The 17,016-nt window shown below is 38.7% G+C and overlaps 1 protein-coding gene across 2 annotated transcripts in view; it reads left to right on the forward strand.

Moving 5' to 3' along the window:
- LOC124606752 (structural maintenance of chromosomes protein 1A) overlaps window positions 1-17,016 on the forward strand; it is a 151,256-nt gene that overhangs the window by 26,885 nt on the left and 107,355 nt on the right. For both annotated transcript variants that reach the window (XM_047138798.1, XM_047138799.1), the window contains exons 5-6: window positions 3,338-3,506; window positions 12,887-13,099. In XM_047138798.1, the coding sequence (XP_046994754.1) occupies window positions 3,338-3,506; window positions 12,887-13,099 (382 nt within the window). The remainder of the gene's footprint in view (window positions 1-3,337; window positions 3,507-12,886; window positions 13,100-17,016) is intronic.

Here is a 17,016-nt window from a genome sequence, read left to right on the forward strand (position 1 = left end):
TTTGAGGCTTCTATTGATACACTAAAAAGAGGTGCGTCAAGAGTGGTGCGCTCAGTGACGATGTTTAACATAGGAGCTTGCATCATGTCATCATTCTAGATGATTCCCATTTCTGCATACAGCATCACAGTATTTGTTTGTGGGGGCTCAGGGAGAACGAACATCTGCAGATTTCATTTGTAATTGTCATGAGGGCCGGCATGGACTGATGGTAGGGGCTGCCATTGTGTACACAACACACTAATCTCTGGTTCACTTATCCAGTTAATTGGATAAAAGCCATTACATTTTTGATGTTTTAGGGCTGGTTACTGTGTCCTGCAATCAAGGTCTCTCAGTGAGACTCCATGTTCTCTGCACTGCACTGGACCTACATTGACACACACTTTGTTGGGCTGATATTCTGACAAGCTCATTTACCAGATACCTCACTTACTGAAAACATTTAGTCATGGGTTACCAGGATACAGGTATGCCACCACTTGGCAGGCACTATGATTTGAGGAATTCTTTCGTGGAGTTGAAACAGCATTGAATGACATATCCATATCTGATGTCCAAATTCAGTTTGACTTAAAGCCCAGTTGTGTTAGAGCCATTGTTGCTGCCTGAGATGTCAGCTCGGTGTACTAAATTTCACAATATACCAAATCACTGACAAATTGAATTATGGGCCATTGCATGCCAAATAGTCTTATTTCGGAAAAATTTCCGTTATGATCATCACGGATTTTGATGAAATTTTGTGTGAACATGTGCATGTTCCCAATTAAATGGTAGAGTTTACTTGCAGAGATATTGTCATAGTGCAGCTTTCAACATTTTACCCCTGAGTTTTTGACAACTTTGAAACATAATATGTTGGGCAATATTTCCTTGGAGGAAACAAAACTAGACCATTATGTACAACTTACGCACATTCTTTATTCAAATAATAAAAAAAAAACTGTGAACAATTTTCATATAGATAGTTTGATGTGAAGTCAAATGAGATGACACAGTTTCAGAGACTTTACTGGTATCATACAGATATGTTTTTATGTATACAGTCTTAAGCAGCAAGTGAAAATTTGTACGAAGGCCAGGAATCAAACCTGGGTCTCCTGCTTACTAGGCAGGTGCGTTAAGTCATTAAGCCACCAAGTCACCTTAGCACAGCAGCTCGCACAACTGGCACACCTCCCTCCTCGATCCAAATTCTCACAGCCAATTTACTTACTACTCCCCTTACACGTGAACTGAATTGCAATGCTCTCCCTGCTCTGGAATAGCTCCATGGTATCTAATGTGGGGCGGCAGTGAGAATCAGGATCAAGGAGGGAGGCATGCCAGGGTAATCCGTGCAATTGTGTGAACTGCTGTGGAAAAGGGGGCTTAGTGGCTAATGCTCCTCCCCAGTTAACAGGAGACCCAGATTTGATTCCCAACCTTAGTACAAATTTTCACATGCTGCTTCATTCTACATATATCTTTAGTTCAACCAGTATCTTTCCTTCCAATTATTTCCAATCTTTTGTCAGAGAAAGAAACTCTTGGTTCCTAAAAGCTTTCACAGGATTCAGGTTGCTACCACTTAGTGATTAGGTTTTCAGTACTGCTTATAATTGTTAGATAACCTGTAAAATTAAAAATAGTGTATTTAGTATGGAATCATTAATTTTGTTGTTTGAAAATTTGTGATTGTTTGCATAAAGAAAAATGTAGATGTGCTTTTGTATTGTTCTGAACATATTGTGAATAGTTATGAGTGGATAAACTAGTGAAAGAAAACAATGGCAAATTCCAAATAATATGTGTAGTTGTAGAGTTGAACTACAGCAGTTGTAGAGCTGAACTACAGAATTTTCATTAAATTTGAAATTGAGATGAGTACAATTCTTCATGCTCTTTATCTGTCAAGTTAACTGTTTGTTCCACAATTTGAGAGAGAGACGAGAGACTGATAGATCTTTCATGCACTTGTTTTTGTCAGTAGAGCTGCATTGTTAGCAATTTCTTTTTTCCCAAAAACAAAGCAATATCTGATTCTTGAACATTTTCACACACTACTTAGACAAAAGAAATTCAGATTCATATATCTCAGTATAATTAAGCATTGAAATTGGCGATGCTGAAATGAAGTTATGTAAAACATATTTGATAAGTAAATATATTTTATATATTGGCATGGTTGGAAAAAGCCGGTTAATTTTTCTGTGTGTGCTGTATACCTCTTACATTAGATAGTAAACTTTGATGACAGTATTTCATAGTACAGTTCTGCAATGGTGTAGTGCTTCTATCCACAAAGTGACCATAATCCAGTTGCACTGCTGAGAAGTTTCTCTAATCTTTTCTTATAGTTTACAGTGTGCAGTTCTGTTATGGAGTTGTAGGATAGTTTTTACCTATCACCAGTCATGAGAATTAAAATTGTTCTCACAGGAAGGGTGGTGAGGTGTAAAACTTTATTATTTGTATGCTCCATGGTGTAAAAGCATAGCAGCAGTTTTTCGTCATGTTCAGTTTTATATCTTTGGGTGCTTTCAGGTATCTATTCATATGCCAGAGTTGATACTTTTACTCAGTGGAAAAGAATTATAGAATTATTGATCAAAGTAACAAAGTGTTATGACAGTATTGGAAATTCCTGGATGGAGCAGTATGTAAAATAAGGGTTTGAAGTGTGGAGCACAGAAACACCTAACAGAAAGCAGCATCACACTAGCTTTCGAGCACTAGCTCTTTTTGAAACAGGAGTACACATATTCACACACACAACCACACTGAACCCCATACATACACTCCCGTGGCCACGGCAAGACCATTGATTATTGTATTGAGCATCAATAATCAGTCTTGCTGTGTGCATGCGAGTGTACATTTGGGTGTCTGAGTGGTCGAGTGTGTGGATTTGTGTAGTTCTCCTAGAAAAAATGATAGTATTTGTAAGCTAGTGTGAATGCTGTTTTTTGATGGATGTGTCTGTGTAGGTGGGTTATTGCCTTTCCATTATTTTATGCATATCAATGCATTATGTTGCAGGCGTCTCCCTATATTGTCGTTGTAGTCTAAAGTGATAGGAATCCTCAAACAAATTTCTGACAGTTCATTGATTAACTTTCATCCTGTGTAAAATGGTAATAGCTATTTTGTAAGGTAATTGAAGTGCAATGTCAACTTGGACAATTTCATAATCAGAGTTGTTTAGTTTCTGTGTCATCCTTTGCTATGTGGATCTTTAGTCGTTGTGAAAATGCTTAAAGTGTTTCCACGTTTTGTGCATTACATTTTTTATTTGTACAATGTGTTCACCTTTGTTTGACAATATAACTGAGACAATACTTTTAAATTGTAGGTCTGGAGCACTTAAGGAAGAATATGAGCGTCTGAGAGCAGAAATGTTAAAGGCAGAAGAGGAAACACAGTTCACGTACCAGAAGAAAAGAGGTATTGCTGCAGAGCGTAAAGAGGCCAAACTGGAAAAGGAGGAAGCAGAGAAATATCAACGTCTGAAGGAAGATTTGGTAAGCTTGCTATTGGTTTATGTGTCAGATTTTCACTGTAAGTCGTTTTTATGAAAATAGTTTTCCGTGAAACAAATAAAAAAAAAGTCAGGTGGCACAGACTGATGAATGTCATTTAACCCAATTTCAGCAATTTGTGTGTCAGTATTGTTGCTCACTATTTCAGTTGGCTGCTCATTTGACCTCACAAGGCTGCGAACTGTGTTCCTTACATGCCCAACAAAGAAAAAAAATTTGGCTGTAACTAGTAATTGAATCTGGGAACTCCACCATACAAGGGACACTCCCCATCGCACCCATCTCAGATTTAGTGGCAAAATGGCCCGATGGATGGCCTGTCAAAAACTGAACACATATCAACCATGAAAACAAGATGATGATGTGCTGAATTGTGAAAAAAGAAAAATAGAGACAGCGAATGGTCCAAGCTTAAGATGTGCAACATCAAGCGAATTACGGAAACCACGGTGTTGTGGTTATGTGGTCATGGTGTTAGACTGCCAAGCAGGAGATCCATTTTCAAATTATATCTCCCCTGTCACAGTCTAACACCATAACCGCATAACCATGACGCTGTGCCTAATCGCATGCGGTTGGTGTTGCACATCTTGAGCTGGACCTTTCACTGTTTCTATTTTGCTTCTTTTTTGCATAGTTCAGTACACCTTTTTCCTGTTTCCTTGCTTGATGTGTGTTCAGATTTTGTCGGACTATACACTGGGCCACTTTACCACTAAATCTGAGGGGAGTGTGATGGGGAGTTTCCCTTGTTAGTAGCCTTTATGCTAGAGTATGGAGATGGTGGTGCATCTTCTTCACAGTCGATGATGAGGAATCAAAGCTTTTCACTAAATATTTTTGTTGACTTGACTGTGCTCATCCCAAATGTTTGCATTTTGAATTAACGTGTCTTAACTGAGCTTAGTATCTATTTGTCATCGAATATGAATTTTTAAATAATATAGCATACACTCTAGCTTTCAGGAGAAACCAGTTCAGGCAACATCAAAACACTGGCAGTTCTACCTACATTTCACTCAGTAATGTACCTGGCATTAACATTTTCCACACTAAGCCTGTACGCAATTTGTTCTCACTAGGGATGGGTCATTCACGAACTAACGGGTCCAAAGGAACAATTCATCAAAATGAACGGAACAAGTGATGAACGCATTATAAGGAATGGTCTTCCATAGTTCGCTTCGGTCGTGACTTTTTACTTATAGTTCCCGGGAATGGGAAACGGCCAGTCTCGTTCCCACAATGACACATCGGCCGGTCTCGTTCCAGCCTACGTCCCATTCCCGTCGGTCTCAGTTGCGGCTTTCTGCTTATAGTTCCCAGGAATGGGAAGCGATTGGTCTAGTTCCCGCAATGGCATGTCGGCCAGTCTCGTTCCAGCGTCTGTCCCGTTCCCATCTGTCGAGGTCTTGCTCGGCCGGACTCCTTCTTCTTCGTGTGGCCACTAGTCACAGTTCCACTGCCGACTGCTCTTAGTGAGTTCAGTGTAGAGTTGTTTGTTTCTTTCGCTGTACACACCCATTCTAGATCTGTTTCAAGCCTTTTTTTAACTCTGAACTTCTGGTTATTTTCATATTCTATTCAGCATCCAAGACTGGTAATTAAAATGTATTTTATAATTACGTAATTTACATAAAATTACGTAGTATGTAATACATACATCTTTTCAGGTAACAAAACAGCATATCAGCTTATTTCACTATTTCGATAAGCAGCAGAAGAAATACTTGTAAAAAGGCAAGATTTTTTGTTACTACACATGCAAAGGAAGTCGGCACAGCACACGCAAGTGACTATTTTCCGTCTTTTATTTTATGCAAGGTAAAAGAGCATGTTCATTGTTATGGAAGGCACACCGACTTACAAGCGTATGAAGTCCGCGTACCATAATCGACTGTCTGGTGTCACATTTTGTAAAGAGAATATAATAATTTCTACAATATTGTTTCAGTGTTACAGGGTGGCGCACGAAAAATCTGCCCTGTGTACTAGACTGCACATTGTGGCCTACCAATCGTCATCTATTGTTTCTAAGTTGTTGTTTGCATTAGCTTATTTGTTATTTCTTCACTGCCTAATTATTACATGTTTATCTATTCTGCTCGTAGCGGTCAACAAATCCTGCATAATTGGCGAGCAGTCTGTACTCGGGGCCATTTTTTTTGTGTGCCACCTTATATTGTTTCACTGCGATCAGCCACATAACGCTACAGGTGACTAACCGAGAGGTTTTGCAGAATCACAAAAATTACAAGTGTGTAAAGGTTCTGTTATAAATAAAAACTCTGTACTCCAGGGTGGAGGCAAGTGCCCCTTCTTGGCGCCTTCCACTTCAGTCACCTATGCTACTAATTTTCAGTTTTCCATAAGAACCGTGTACCAAGCACAAATTAACGGTGAATTAGTAAAAATGAACGGTTCCCAAAAAAGAGCGATCACCAGTGAACTAGTTCCCAAGGACAAACGAGTTTGCCCATCTCTAGTTCTCGCAAACACAACTCTTTGGATGGAGCCCGTATGCCATACGTTGCTTTGTTTCCTTCACATTTGTAATGCGAAAGTGTAATGCAAAAATGTACACTGTACATTTTGTCAATTGAACTGGTGGCAAGAGCAGTTCATTTACTTTCTAACAGAGGTCATTATGAGTCTGCAGCTTGAGCATAGGCAACACACCATCAGTTTTCACGAGCACAGTCACATAACTTCCGACTCAGGTTTAATGCACTTTGCGTCTTTCTTTTGTGTAAGGATCATGGATGTTTCTGATGGTTCTCCCAGGTCAGAGGAGGAAAAAACTGATGTGGTTATTGGTTATGAACCTTCAGACATATTTTCTGAAACTTTCAACAGTTCAGGTATGGATTTATAATACTGAAAGATATCGTTACGAAATAATATGCGTGGTACTATAAAAGGAAATAGTGACTCAAATTATTTTGATATTTTTATAGTGGTTGATATGTTGACAACCAGCCTGATTTGCCAGTCTGCAATAGTGCTATTGTAGTGAATTTGAATGCTTGTCAGTATTTTTCAACAGTGAGATGATATAAAAAACAATAAAAGTTGGAACAAACAGATATGAGGGACTAAAAATTTATGAGATGAATAAGTATTAGTCTCTGAAAAGGAAGTCTGTGTGGCAATGGTGGTCAGTAGTTCTTCTCTATTACTTTGCAAATGAGTGTAGTGAAGTTGCCAAAAAGAGTGACTATTGGTCAAAGGATGCATTTATAAATACCTCACAGCTGAGCAAGGTAATGAGTAGGACAGATTTACTTCAGTTTTGTTTATGTTGCATGTGAATGACAAAATGATATTCGTAAAACGAGATCAGGCTGGACGTGGTCCACTGCACAAAATTAGGCCCTTCTTCAATTTTTTCGACACAAAGTGTAAGAATAAGCTCAACCCACACATGAACCTCGCAATTGATGAAGGAATATGCCTCTTCAGAGGCAGAATAGGAATCAGAGCATACATGAAAAGCAAACCAAATAAATATGGAATCAAATTTTATTTACTGTGTGACTCAACAACAGGTTATGCTTTGAATTGAGATATTTACAGGGTGTATATGCCCTGGAACAACCAGGAAATCCAAGAAGAACCTGGAAATTTTTTCGTCCGGGAGAAAACGGATAAAATCCTGGGAATTTTTCACTGTCTTAATTTTGAGTTAAATTTTTGTAATTTTGACTGGTAACAACTGATACTCTAACAAAGACCTTTACATAAGCCCACTGTTGTTGTTGTTGTCTTCAGTCCTGAGACTGGTTTGATGCAGCTCTCCATGCTACTCTATCCTGTGCAAGCTTCTTCATCTTCCAGTACCTACTGCAGCCTACATCCTTTTGAATCTGCTTAGTGTATTCATCCCTTGGTCTCCCTCTACGATTTTTACCCTCCACGCAGCCCTCCAATACTAAATTGGTGATCCCTTGATGCCTCAGAACATTTCCTACCAACCGATCCCTTCTTCTGGTCAAGTTGTGCCACAAACTTCTCTTCTCCCCAATCCTATTCAATACCTCCTCATTAGTTATGTGTTCTACCCATCTAATCTTCAGCATTCTTCTGTAGCACCACATTTCGAATGCTTCTATTCTCTTCTTGTCTAAACTATTTATTGTCCACGTTTCACTTCCATACATGGCTACACTCCATACAAATACTTTCAGAAACGACTTCCTGACATTTAAATCTATACTCGATGTTAACAAATCTTTCTTCTTCAGAAGTGCTTTCCTTGCCATTGCCAGTCTACATTTTATATCTTCTCTGCTTCGATCATCATCAGTTATTTTGCTTCCCAAATAGCAAAACTCCTTTACTACTTTAAGCCTCTCATTTCCAAATCTAATTCCCTCAGCATCACCCGACTTGATTCGACTACATTCCATTATCCTCGTTTTGCTTTTGTTGATGTTCATCTTATATCCTCCTTTCAAGACACTGTCCATTCCGTTCAATTGCTCTTCCAAGTCCTTTGCTGTCTCTGTCAGAATTACAATGTCATCGGCGAACCTAAAAGTTTTTATTTCTTCTCCATGGATTTTAATACCTACTCCGAACTTTTCTTTTGTTTCCTGTACTGCTTGCTCGATATACAGATTGAATGACATTGGGGAGAGGCTACAACCCTGTCTCACTCCCTTCCCAACCACTGCTTCCCTTTCATGCCCCTCGACTCTTATAACTGTCATAACTGTCATCTGGTTTCTGTACAAATTGTAAATAACTTTTCGCTCCCTGTATTTTACCCCTGCCACCTTTAGAATTTGAAAGAGAGTATTCCAATCAACATTGTCAAAAGCTTTCTCTAAGTCTACAAATGCTAGATACGTAGGTTTGCCTTTCCTTAATCTTTCTTCTAAGATAAGTCGTAGGGTCAGTATTGCCTCACGTGTTCCAACATTTCTACGGAATCCAAACTGATCTTCCCCTAGGTCGGCTTCTATCAGTTTTCCGTTGGTCTGAAGTCCACTACTGTAGAATAATACTGCGGCATTAAAACATATACAAGAGAGAAGCGCCAATGTTAGAATTCCAACAAACCACAGTTTGCCGACAGCAAAATGTGTCAAAGGCTTCAGGATGAAGACTATGCAATACTTCATAAGAACTGCTTTTGTTGAGTGTGATGTTAAAAAAGTTTACATTTCTAGCAGGTCGTGGGAAAATATTCTAAATGATTGTTTGAGAATCGTTACTTTCAAAGTAAATTTCCTTTTACGCAAGACGAATTATGTTATGTCTGGAAATGTGTGATGAATTTCTTAAATCACAGAGTGACTGTCTCTCATTCGAAGCTTAAGACTTTGAGGACCAGTCGCTTAGAAGAATTTTGGGCCCAGAAGACAAGAAATTTATGTCATAATTTAGAAATTTACTGGTATGTTTGTGTTTGATATATCTTAAAGGATAACTCTAACAAAATAAGCGGACAATATTATATGTGAAAGCTTAGCTTTTCTTGTAGCTATATTACATGTATATTAATTTAAACCATAAACTTTTCCTATTTGTGAATCCATTCTACTTGACAGTGATGTAGCTACTGGCTGACAATTCAGGTGTCCTATGTTCTGAATATCTGCTTTCATTTGCTGGCGAGATAACATGACATGAGCTGTGATTGGCAGACAAAAGGATATTGAAAACAGGATTTCGGTGCTTCGAAAACTAATTTGCTGTGTTTGGTGGAATCCGTATTTATACTTATGTAATACAAAACTATGTAGCGTACGTGTTGCTGCACATCAAAGACCTTTCAGAACAAGTTGTTGTTATTTTATTTTCCTAAAGTGCATGGAAGTGGCATATAAAACCTTTACCATTCAAGGAATTGATAAGTTTTACAGTTCCGATGGATATTTTCACCCAGAAAAATGTGTGTTTTCACCCAGGGAAAAAGTGCAGTTTTATCCGGGAATTCTTTTTCTTTGTCCGCATATACACCCTGTATTTACACAGGTAAAGCAAACAATATAGATAACTCTGTCTTGTCAGTAATTGTGATCTTGTGTGGAGATTATTTTGGCAAAGCACATTGCATTTGTATAGATAGGTTCTACCCAAGCCCTTACGTGTTGGACTATCTGTGGCAGAATAAACCTTGGAAGTAGGCACTGTAATGAAAAACAGGAAGGGGGAAGTGATGTTTTGGAGGAAGGAATATTTACTTGCAGTAAAATGGAAATCAACCCGTGATGTGTACTGTCTTTCAACCAAACATCAAGCAACTTCAGCTTTTACTAGTACCAGTAACGAAGGAGGACAAGTAGAGAGACATAAGCCAGCTGTTGTAATAGACTATAACAAGGGTAAACCTTGAGTAGACAGGGTTGACCAGTTATCAAGCTATTGTCTTTACTCTCGGGAGACACTGAATCGGTGGAAAAGATTTTCTTTCACTTATTTCTTTTAGCAGTAGTGAATAGTTGGATTGTGTACAAACAAAAAGACAACATCTCTGGTGTGCTTCATGAAGGTCTTACATAAGCAGGTAGCTTATGGCATGTCGGCCAGTCTCGTTCCAGCCTCTGTCCCGTTCCCATCTGTCTCGGTCTTGCTCGGCCGGACTCCTCCTTCTTCGTGTGGCCGCTCGTCGCAGTTCCACTGCCGACTGCTCTTAGTGAGTTCAGTGTAGAGTTGTTTGTTTCTTTCGCTGTGCACACCCATTCTAGATCTGTTTCTAGCCTTTTTTGAACTCTGAACTCTAGCTTGGTGGTGTGGAAGGGCTTCAGGATTCACAAAGTGGACCATCACCAAGTTTGGCCATAGTGTTTGGGTGACACTTCCCAGAAAAGATCCCAGTTACATCATGTAAACAAAACACAGCAAGGTGCTGTAATGTGCGTGCAGATAAAGGGAAAAAAGAAACTGGGGGAAAAAGTAAGAAAACAAACACAATGGTGTGGTAAGCAGTGTATTGTGGGTCTCTGCATACCTGACTGTTTCAAAGAGTACCATACCCGAATAAATTATGTTGATAAAAAAACAATACTGCACTTCGTATTGAATTTTTTTGTATATACACACTTTTTTTCAATAAATGTGTTCTTTTGTAGGTGCTTATTTCTCTCAAATATTAAAAATAATGTTTTTTTAGAAGTTTGTATATTTTTTTTGAAAATCATTCAACTTTAGAAATTACTAGAAAAAACATCATTTACGTTCAGAAAAAATTGCATAAGAGTGTTAGAAAGAAGAATCAAACTTTAATGTAAATGGTTTACTATCTTTATATTTTCTTCGTGATTTTGAAAAGTGTCAGTCTGCAGCGACAAAAAAATGTCTAATCAGTGTGGAAAGTGTTAACCCTTTGACAGACATGTATGACTTAACTCGTCATGCATCGCCACTCCCCAGGTGCTCAGCACATGTTTAAGTGTGGCCTCTGGGTTTTCCTTACACATTATTGACATGTTTATGCGTCCCATTCCGCCAATCCTTTCACTGCTGCGCACAAGTTACTTTACTTACACATCTCCGTAAATAAAATGTTTTTAATGCTTTTCATATAACACATGCCACTTTGCATGCTATCGTTTGCAAGAAAACCTCATTTTGATATCTTGAACCATTTACAAAATGTGACAATTGTTTTGACTACATAATTCCCAATGTATGGGGCAACTGGCCACTTGATATAAAATCCAATATCTCGAGAATGAAATAAGATAACTTTGTGCTCTCTCTCTCTCTCTCTCTCTCTCTCTCTCTCTCTCTCTCTCTCTCTTTAATTGATACCTTATTGACATTTCATACACAGTAAGGTATGAGCCAACGCAAAGTGTGCACATTGTGTTTTTACCTCTGGAAAACACTTTAAGATTTCATGCAATGCGTTACTGAATTTGATGCAGCAAATTAAGTGTGAAGAATAACAAAAATTAATTCAGTCCTTTATCAAGCAAAGGTATCAGACTGTAAGATGTGCAAAAATCAATTTTGTTCACTAAATAGTTTTCTTAAAATCGAATGATAAGCATTTCACAGCGGCCAGAATGCCATCTTTCAGCACAGGTAGCAGCATTAGACAAGCAGAATATTGACAACAGAGCTGTGCTCAATGTGGAATGCAGAGAGCACACCCATAGCAGTCTAAAGGTTGAAGCTACTAGACATTCCAAGGAGTCTTCCTAAAAGGAATTTAGAAGATGAATGGCTAAATTTGCTCATCTGTGTTAAATTTCTTGTTGCCACCAGCGTAGTCACGTTCAGTATGAAGTATTTGAAATAGATAAGTACCCAATTGAAAATTGAGCAGTCTGTTGTGTTGTAAAAAAATATTAAATTAAATTAAATAATTTACATGTACATATGAGAAACATTTAAAAGGATAATACAATTGCATTATTAAAAATATTCTGTGCTTGTACAAATTTTTAGGCTATCAGACTTCTTCTGTTATATTTAAATTGTAGATTCAGGCAGCGGACTCAAAGTACACCAGTGTGTGTCATACTTAAGAAAATCCTCCTTTCTTGGTTTATTTTCACTTCAATAAGAAATACTTCATACTGGTATCAAATTTTTTCTTATTTCGAAACATGTATTATACAAAACACTTGCAGCCCGTCATCCTCCGAATGGCACTTCTTAACAGAACTTCTATGTAGAAGAGAGTGAGAAACAAAATCGTGTATAACGAAAAATGAATGGCTTTTTCCTCTCTCCCACGCCTTGCCGCGCATTCATAATTAATGTCTTTGCCAACGCTTATGGTCGATTGGTGTTTCATTTTTTTGTTTTTAATAAATTTTAACTTTACGATATTCTGGGGGTCTTTTATCATGTACCTACACACTGTTCATTTTAAGCCTCACCACATAGCGGAGATGTTGAGACGCAGATAGGTGCAACAAAAACACATGATCACTGTCCCTGGTCAGTGGTCGTGTGTGTGTGTGTGTGTGTGTGTGTGTGTGTGTGTGTGGTTTGTCTAATTTGGGAGCCCTATTTGTTTGACAGTCTTTATGTTGTGTGCATGCACGCATGTATGTGTGCATGCAGCGGGATGCATGCACGTGCAGTTTATAAGCCATTTTTAATCTTTGACTGCAGGAACAATTTAGTACTTGTCACTTCTGTATGTCAATCCCAAGCATAAAATGTGTTCCCAATTTTTCTTGTTGGCAACATTACATGAGTAGTTTGAAATTCAACCCCATTGCTCCAACAACTCATGATTACTTGTGTGTGAATGGAACTTCATCTTCCTACAGTCTCCCTTTAAAAGAACAAGGAACAAATGTGAGAATAATACTTGTGTAGCTGAAATTAGAGGCATTTACTGCACCTTTCTAGAGATAGTTACAATATTAAAAATGTATCTTTCTTTCTTCTAGCATGACAAGCAAGTAGAACTGCAATTGTTTCGCCTGTATCACAATGAAAAAGATATTGAGCAGCTGGAGCAAGAGCTAGGTCGAAAGCAACATGATGTGAAGAAAGTGGAAAAACGAAAACAAAAGGCAGAGGAAGAGCTTAAAGAAAAAAAGAAGGAATGTGGTAAAATATCTCGGGAGCTAGCCAAGGTCGAGCAGAACATAAGAGAAATGGTAAGTTTTCAGTCTTTTATGTTGATGATTTTAGTTCATAGTCAGTTGCAGTTTTCTAGTTGCACTTCCTCACTTTTTCATCATGTTGTAATATTTAACAACACTTCATGTGAAATTTTTGTTTTGACTGTATGCTGTAAGAATGTTTTGTATTTACTTTTTTGATACAGATTTGTTTTGTATAGTTCCAGAATTGAGACAGTTGACTTGGGGTAGACTGCTACTCCATGTTATATCTACTGGGAAACATCACATAAGAAATAGAAACCAGAGTAAATGAATATGCATTAAAATAAAATTAGATTGTAGCAGATTAAGTAATTTATAAACAATGACTCATCATAACCAGAATCTTACATCCAAATCTGAAACCAGGGTCATCAGTGATGTACAATGCTTATCACTGGGAGCATGTTTATCATGAACACCACTGTACAGCCAAATCAGAACAGAACAGAAACTACTCCTGAATGGAGAGTGGTGCTGTTTATACAAACATCACAAACATGAGAAATTTTGAGAACCTACCAGAAATGATAAATACCAAATGACAAATAACTGCTGGTGGTTGGGCTTGAAATGGTGACCCACTTCATGCCAGCCACTGATTCTAACTGCTACACCAGACTGAAAGGTGCACAGCTAGTGGCATTTCTCCCTCTCTTGGCGAACCCACTGTTTCAGAACTTTTCAGAGGATCTAATTCTTGTCGGTGGTCCTCTGTATGACAGTGCTGCCAGATCCCCATCTTCTGGTCATGTTGTCATATCTCCTTCACTGTGATGAGCATTGAAGGTGGCCCCTCACAACGAAGTTTTCCTATCACTGAGTAGGTCTTCAGTTTCATTTAACAAGAAGCCCCATTAGTGAATTGTGCATCAGGATTGTAGTACAGGTTCATACGGACCAGGATGACATCTGCACTTTTTTCTTCATGTTGAAGGATCATAATCCTAATGAGGCAAGCGACAAAGCATACAATATGGCCTCAAGTAGAGCTTTAGTAACTTTTCCAATAATCCCACTTTTTGCACGGGCATAAAAACCATACCAGGTCTCCCTGGCTGTATCTCACAGACTGATACTAGGCATTATAGCATTCTGTCATTCTTCTGGACATCCAAGGTCTGTATGCAAACTAGGTTACTTGCTTCTTTGATCCTGGTGATGAGGTGTTTCTTGCAGTCATACTGAGTTTTGTGTGTTTGAGAGAGGAGCAGTGCATCCATTGTGTTTTCAGCCTTGCAACCATGGAGTAGAAAGAGCAGTATGGAGACAGTAGTGTCTTGCTTCACAGTATTGCATAAAAATGTCATGACTTGCAGCATTGTATCCCAATTTCTCTGTTTGACATCAGTGTACATAGAGAGCATATCTGCCAGTGTCTTATTAAAGCATTCTGTGACATCATTCATCTGTGGATGGTAGGCAATTGTCATCTTTTGGGCAATGTTGCAACATGAAATTACTTTGATATTAGTCTCTAATGGAAGACCTTTCCACGATCAAAGAACATCATACAGTGTTTTGTTCTTCAAAATGATGTCCTCTACATGGATCCTTGCAATTTCCAGAGCATTAGTAACTAGTACAGCTTTGATTGTAAGATAGTGGATTAGATTTTCAGTGCAGTCTGTTATCCAATTACACATTGATTCCCACATGTCGACTTGGGTAGACATGTAATGTTTTTTCGTTATTTTTGCAGTCATTGGTACTCAATGCAGAAATGCCGTGTCCCATCCTTCTTCTTCTTCTTCTTCTTCTTCTTCTTCTTCTTCACAAAAACCACACAAGAGGATCAAGGGCATTCTTTGAAGGTTCAATGATGTCATCTTCAGCATTTATTCCACTTCCTCCTGGATTATCCGTCATTCAGGTGGCAATACACTGTACGAGTGTTGACTAATTGGTGAATGATTCCCCATGTTGATACAGTGTTTAAACATGGGCAGCGTCGCCTGTCTTTTCTCCGCACCAGATTGGAAAGCATTCAAAAAGTGATGTCCAACAGATAACACTCACTGACAGTGTTCCTCAGTCAGGCAAGATCTTATTGGTAGTTCAATAGTAGCTTCTTGCATTGTGCCGTCTGTAGTGGTAGCAGCATGATTCTTTGGCAATGGCTCTGAGTGGCCCGTCTGGACTGGTTCAGCTGTCGCTATGCACATAGCTTTAGAGATGAGTTGTGGCTGCTTGTGACAAATAGTGATGGAAAGTCCTCCTTTATCACTTACAATGTGTATGATTGTCACTGGCATCTAGATTTGTTTTGTGATGCCGAGTAGCTTTTTGCAGTCAACAAAATCTTCACTGTTGGAGTATCTAGATTGACAACAGAAACTCGTCTCCTCTATGAGTGTGGAATAACAATGTCTTTAATGGCAAGAAATCTTTGTTACGTGTGGTTTGTTGAATAGCTCTGTCAGTTTGGAGCTCTGATCTTCCTCAGTCTGTGGATGCTTGTAATGGCTGCAGGAAGTCCTTTCGAGAATAACAGTGTGATGACATTCTGATGAAACAACAAATTCGGAAGGCGGTGTTCTGTCATTGATAGTTATTCTTGCAATACATGTGCCTGTCAGCAGGTTAGTGTTTCCCATACGTGACTTTCAGCACAGTCTCCTTCATATCACAGAAGATAGTCTTCTCTAGCTGCTAAAGCGTTCAACATTAAAGAAAAGGAAAGCCCTAAGTTGACTAGCATCCAGACATGTTAGCCATCGATGTTGAATCGATGAAATTTCCTCATAATTATATTGGTGATTGTTGTCCATGGACGATTGTCATTCATGGTGGCCTCACCTCCATTGATGGTTTCTGAATTTGACAACAGTGCAAGTGGCTGGTACCTCTATATCATGACAGGGAATAGAAAATGTCTTTTATACTTTGTGGAGGAGTTGGTTCTACCTGTGTTGGTCAGATGCTGTGTTGTCATTTGATGTATGTGGCACAAGTCTGAGCTGATAGAGTCCATTCTTCCTTACACATTCGACTGGTGGTCAAGATTGGTGCTCAAATTAGACACACATCTTCAACTTTCTTCACTGCTTCCTGACATATGGGGTCAACATTCATGGCTGCTTTCTCTTGCTTAGTTGATCCAACATTTCAAGCTGCCATAAAATACTGTATCTCCTCTCTTACAACCTGATGTATGAGAGAGGTGATGTCATGATGATCTTCCACAACTGCCATGGGGACCACATTCATGAGTCAAACATATCTCTTTCATTCGACTCTTTTTTTTGTCGCATTTCCTTGATGCACTGACACTTTTTGATGAATTTCTCAGTTGTTGTAACAGCCTTTGCCAGAAGAGTTTGGTACATGTCTTGTGTGATTCCTCTCATCAAGTTTGAGAGTTTTTCAGCTTCTCTCATATTCAAATTCACAATGTGGCACAGAGCCCAAACATTCTGTATGTAGGACTGTGTCATTTCCCCATGACACTGGTCCCTGTTCTTCAGTTGTTCTTCTGTCATAGGGCGTGCTGTTGATTGTCACTAGATGTTTTCTTCAGTTCGGTCTGGAATTTGTCCCAGGTAATTTCTTCTCTCCTTTGTTCTCAAACCATTGTGCCATCAAGTAAAATAATTCATTTGCCAACCACATCATATCTCTTGTTTGTGGTGACCCAGTCAAATAATTTCAGCTATTTCATTGGGTTCTGACCAGCTTATCTGGGAAACACTGATGGATACCTATGTACAGCTAACTTATTGCTGTTTTGGAATCCATTAGTCTTCTGAATATTCAGATCGTGGAAATGACTTACTGCTTTTATACTGGTTTCTGTCCACGTAGGCGACAGATTTTACATTGTCTGAGTGGAGTCACCATGATTTAGATTAATTGAAGTACTCGGTGCCTCCACCAAGCAATGTCATGCTGCATTCACAATCAAATCAAAG

Source organism: Schistocerca americana, chromosome 3 (genome assembly GCF_021461395.2).
Source record: "Schistocerca americana isolate TAMUIC-IGC-003095 chromosome 3, iqSchAmer2.1, whole genome shotgun sequence".
Lineage (NCBI taxonomy): Eukaryota > Metazoa > Arthropoda > Insecta > Orthoptera > Acrididae > Schistocerca > Schistocerca americana.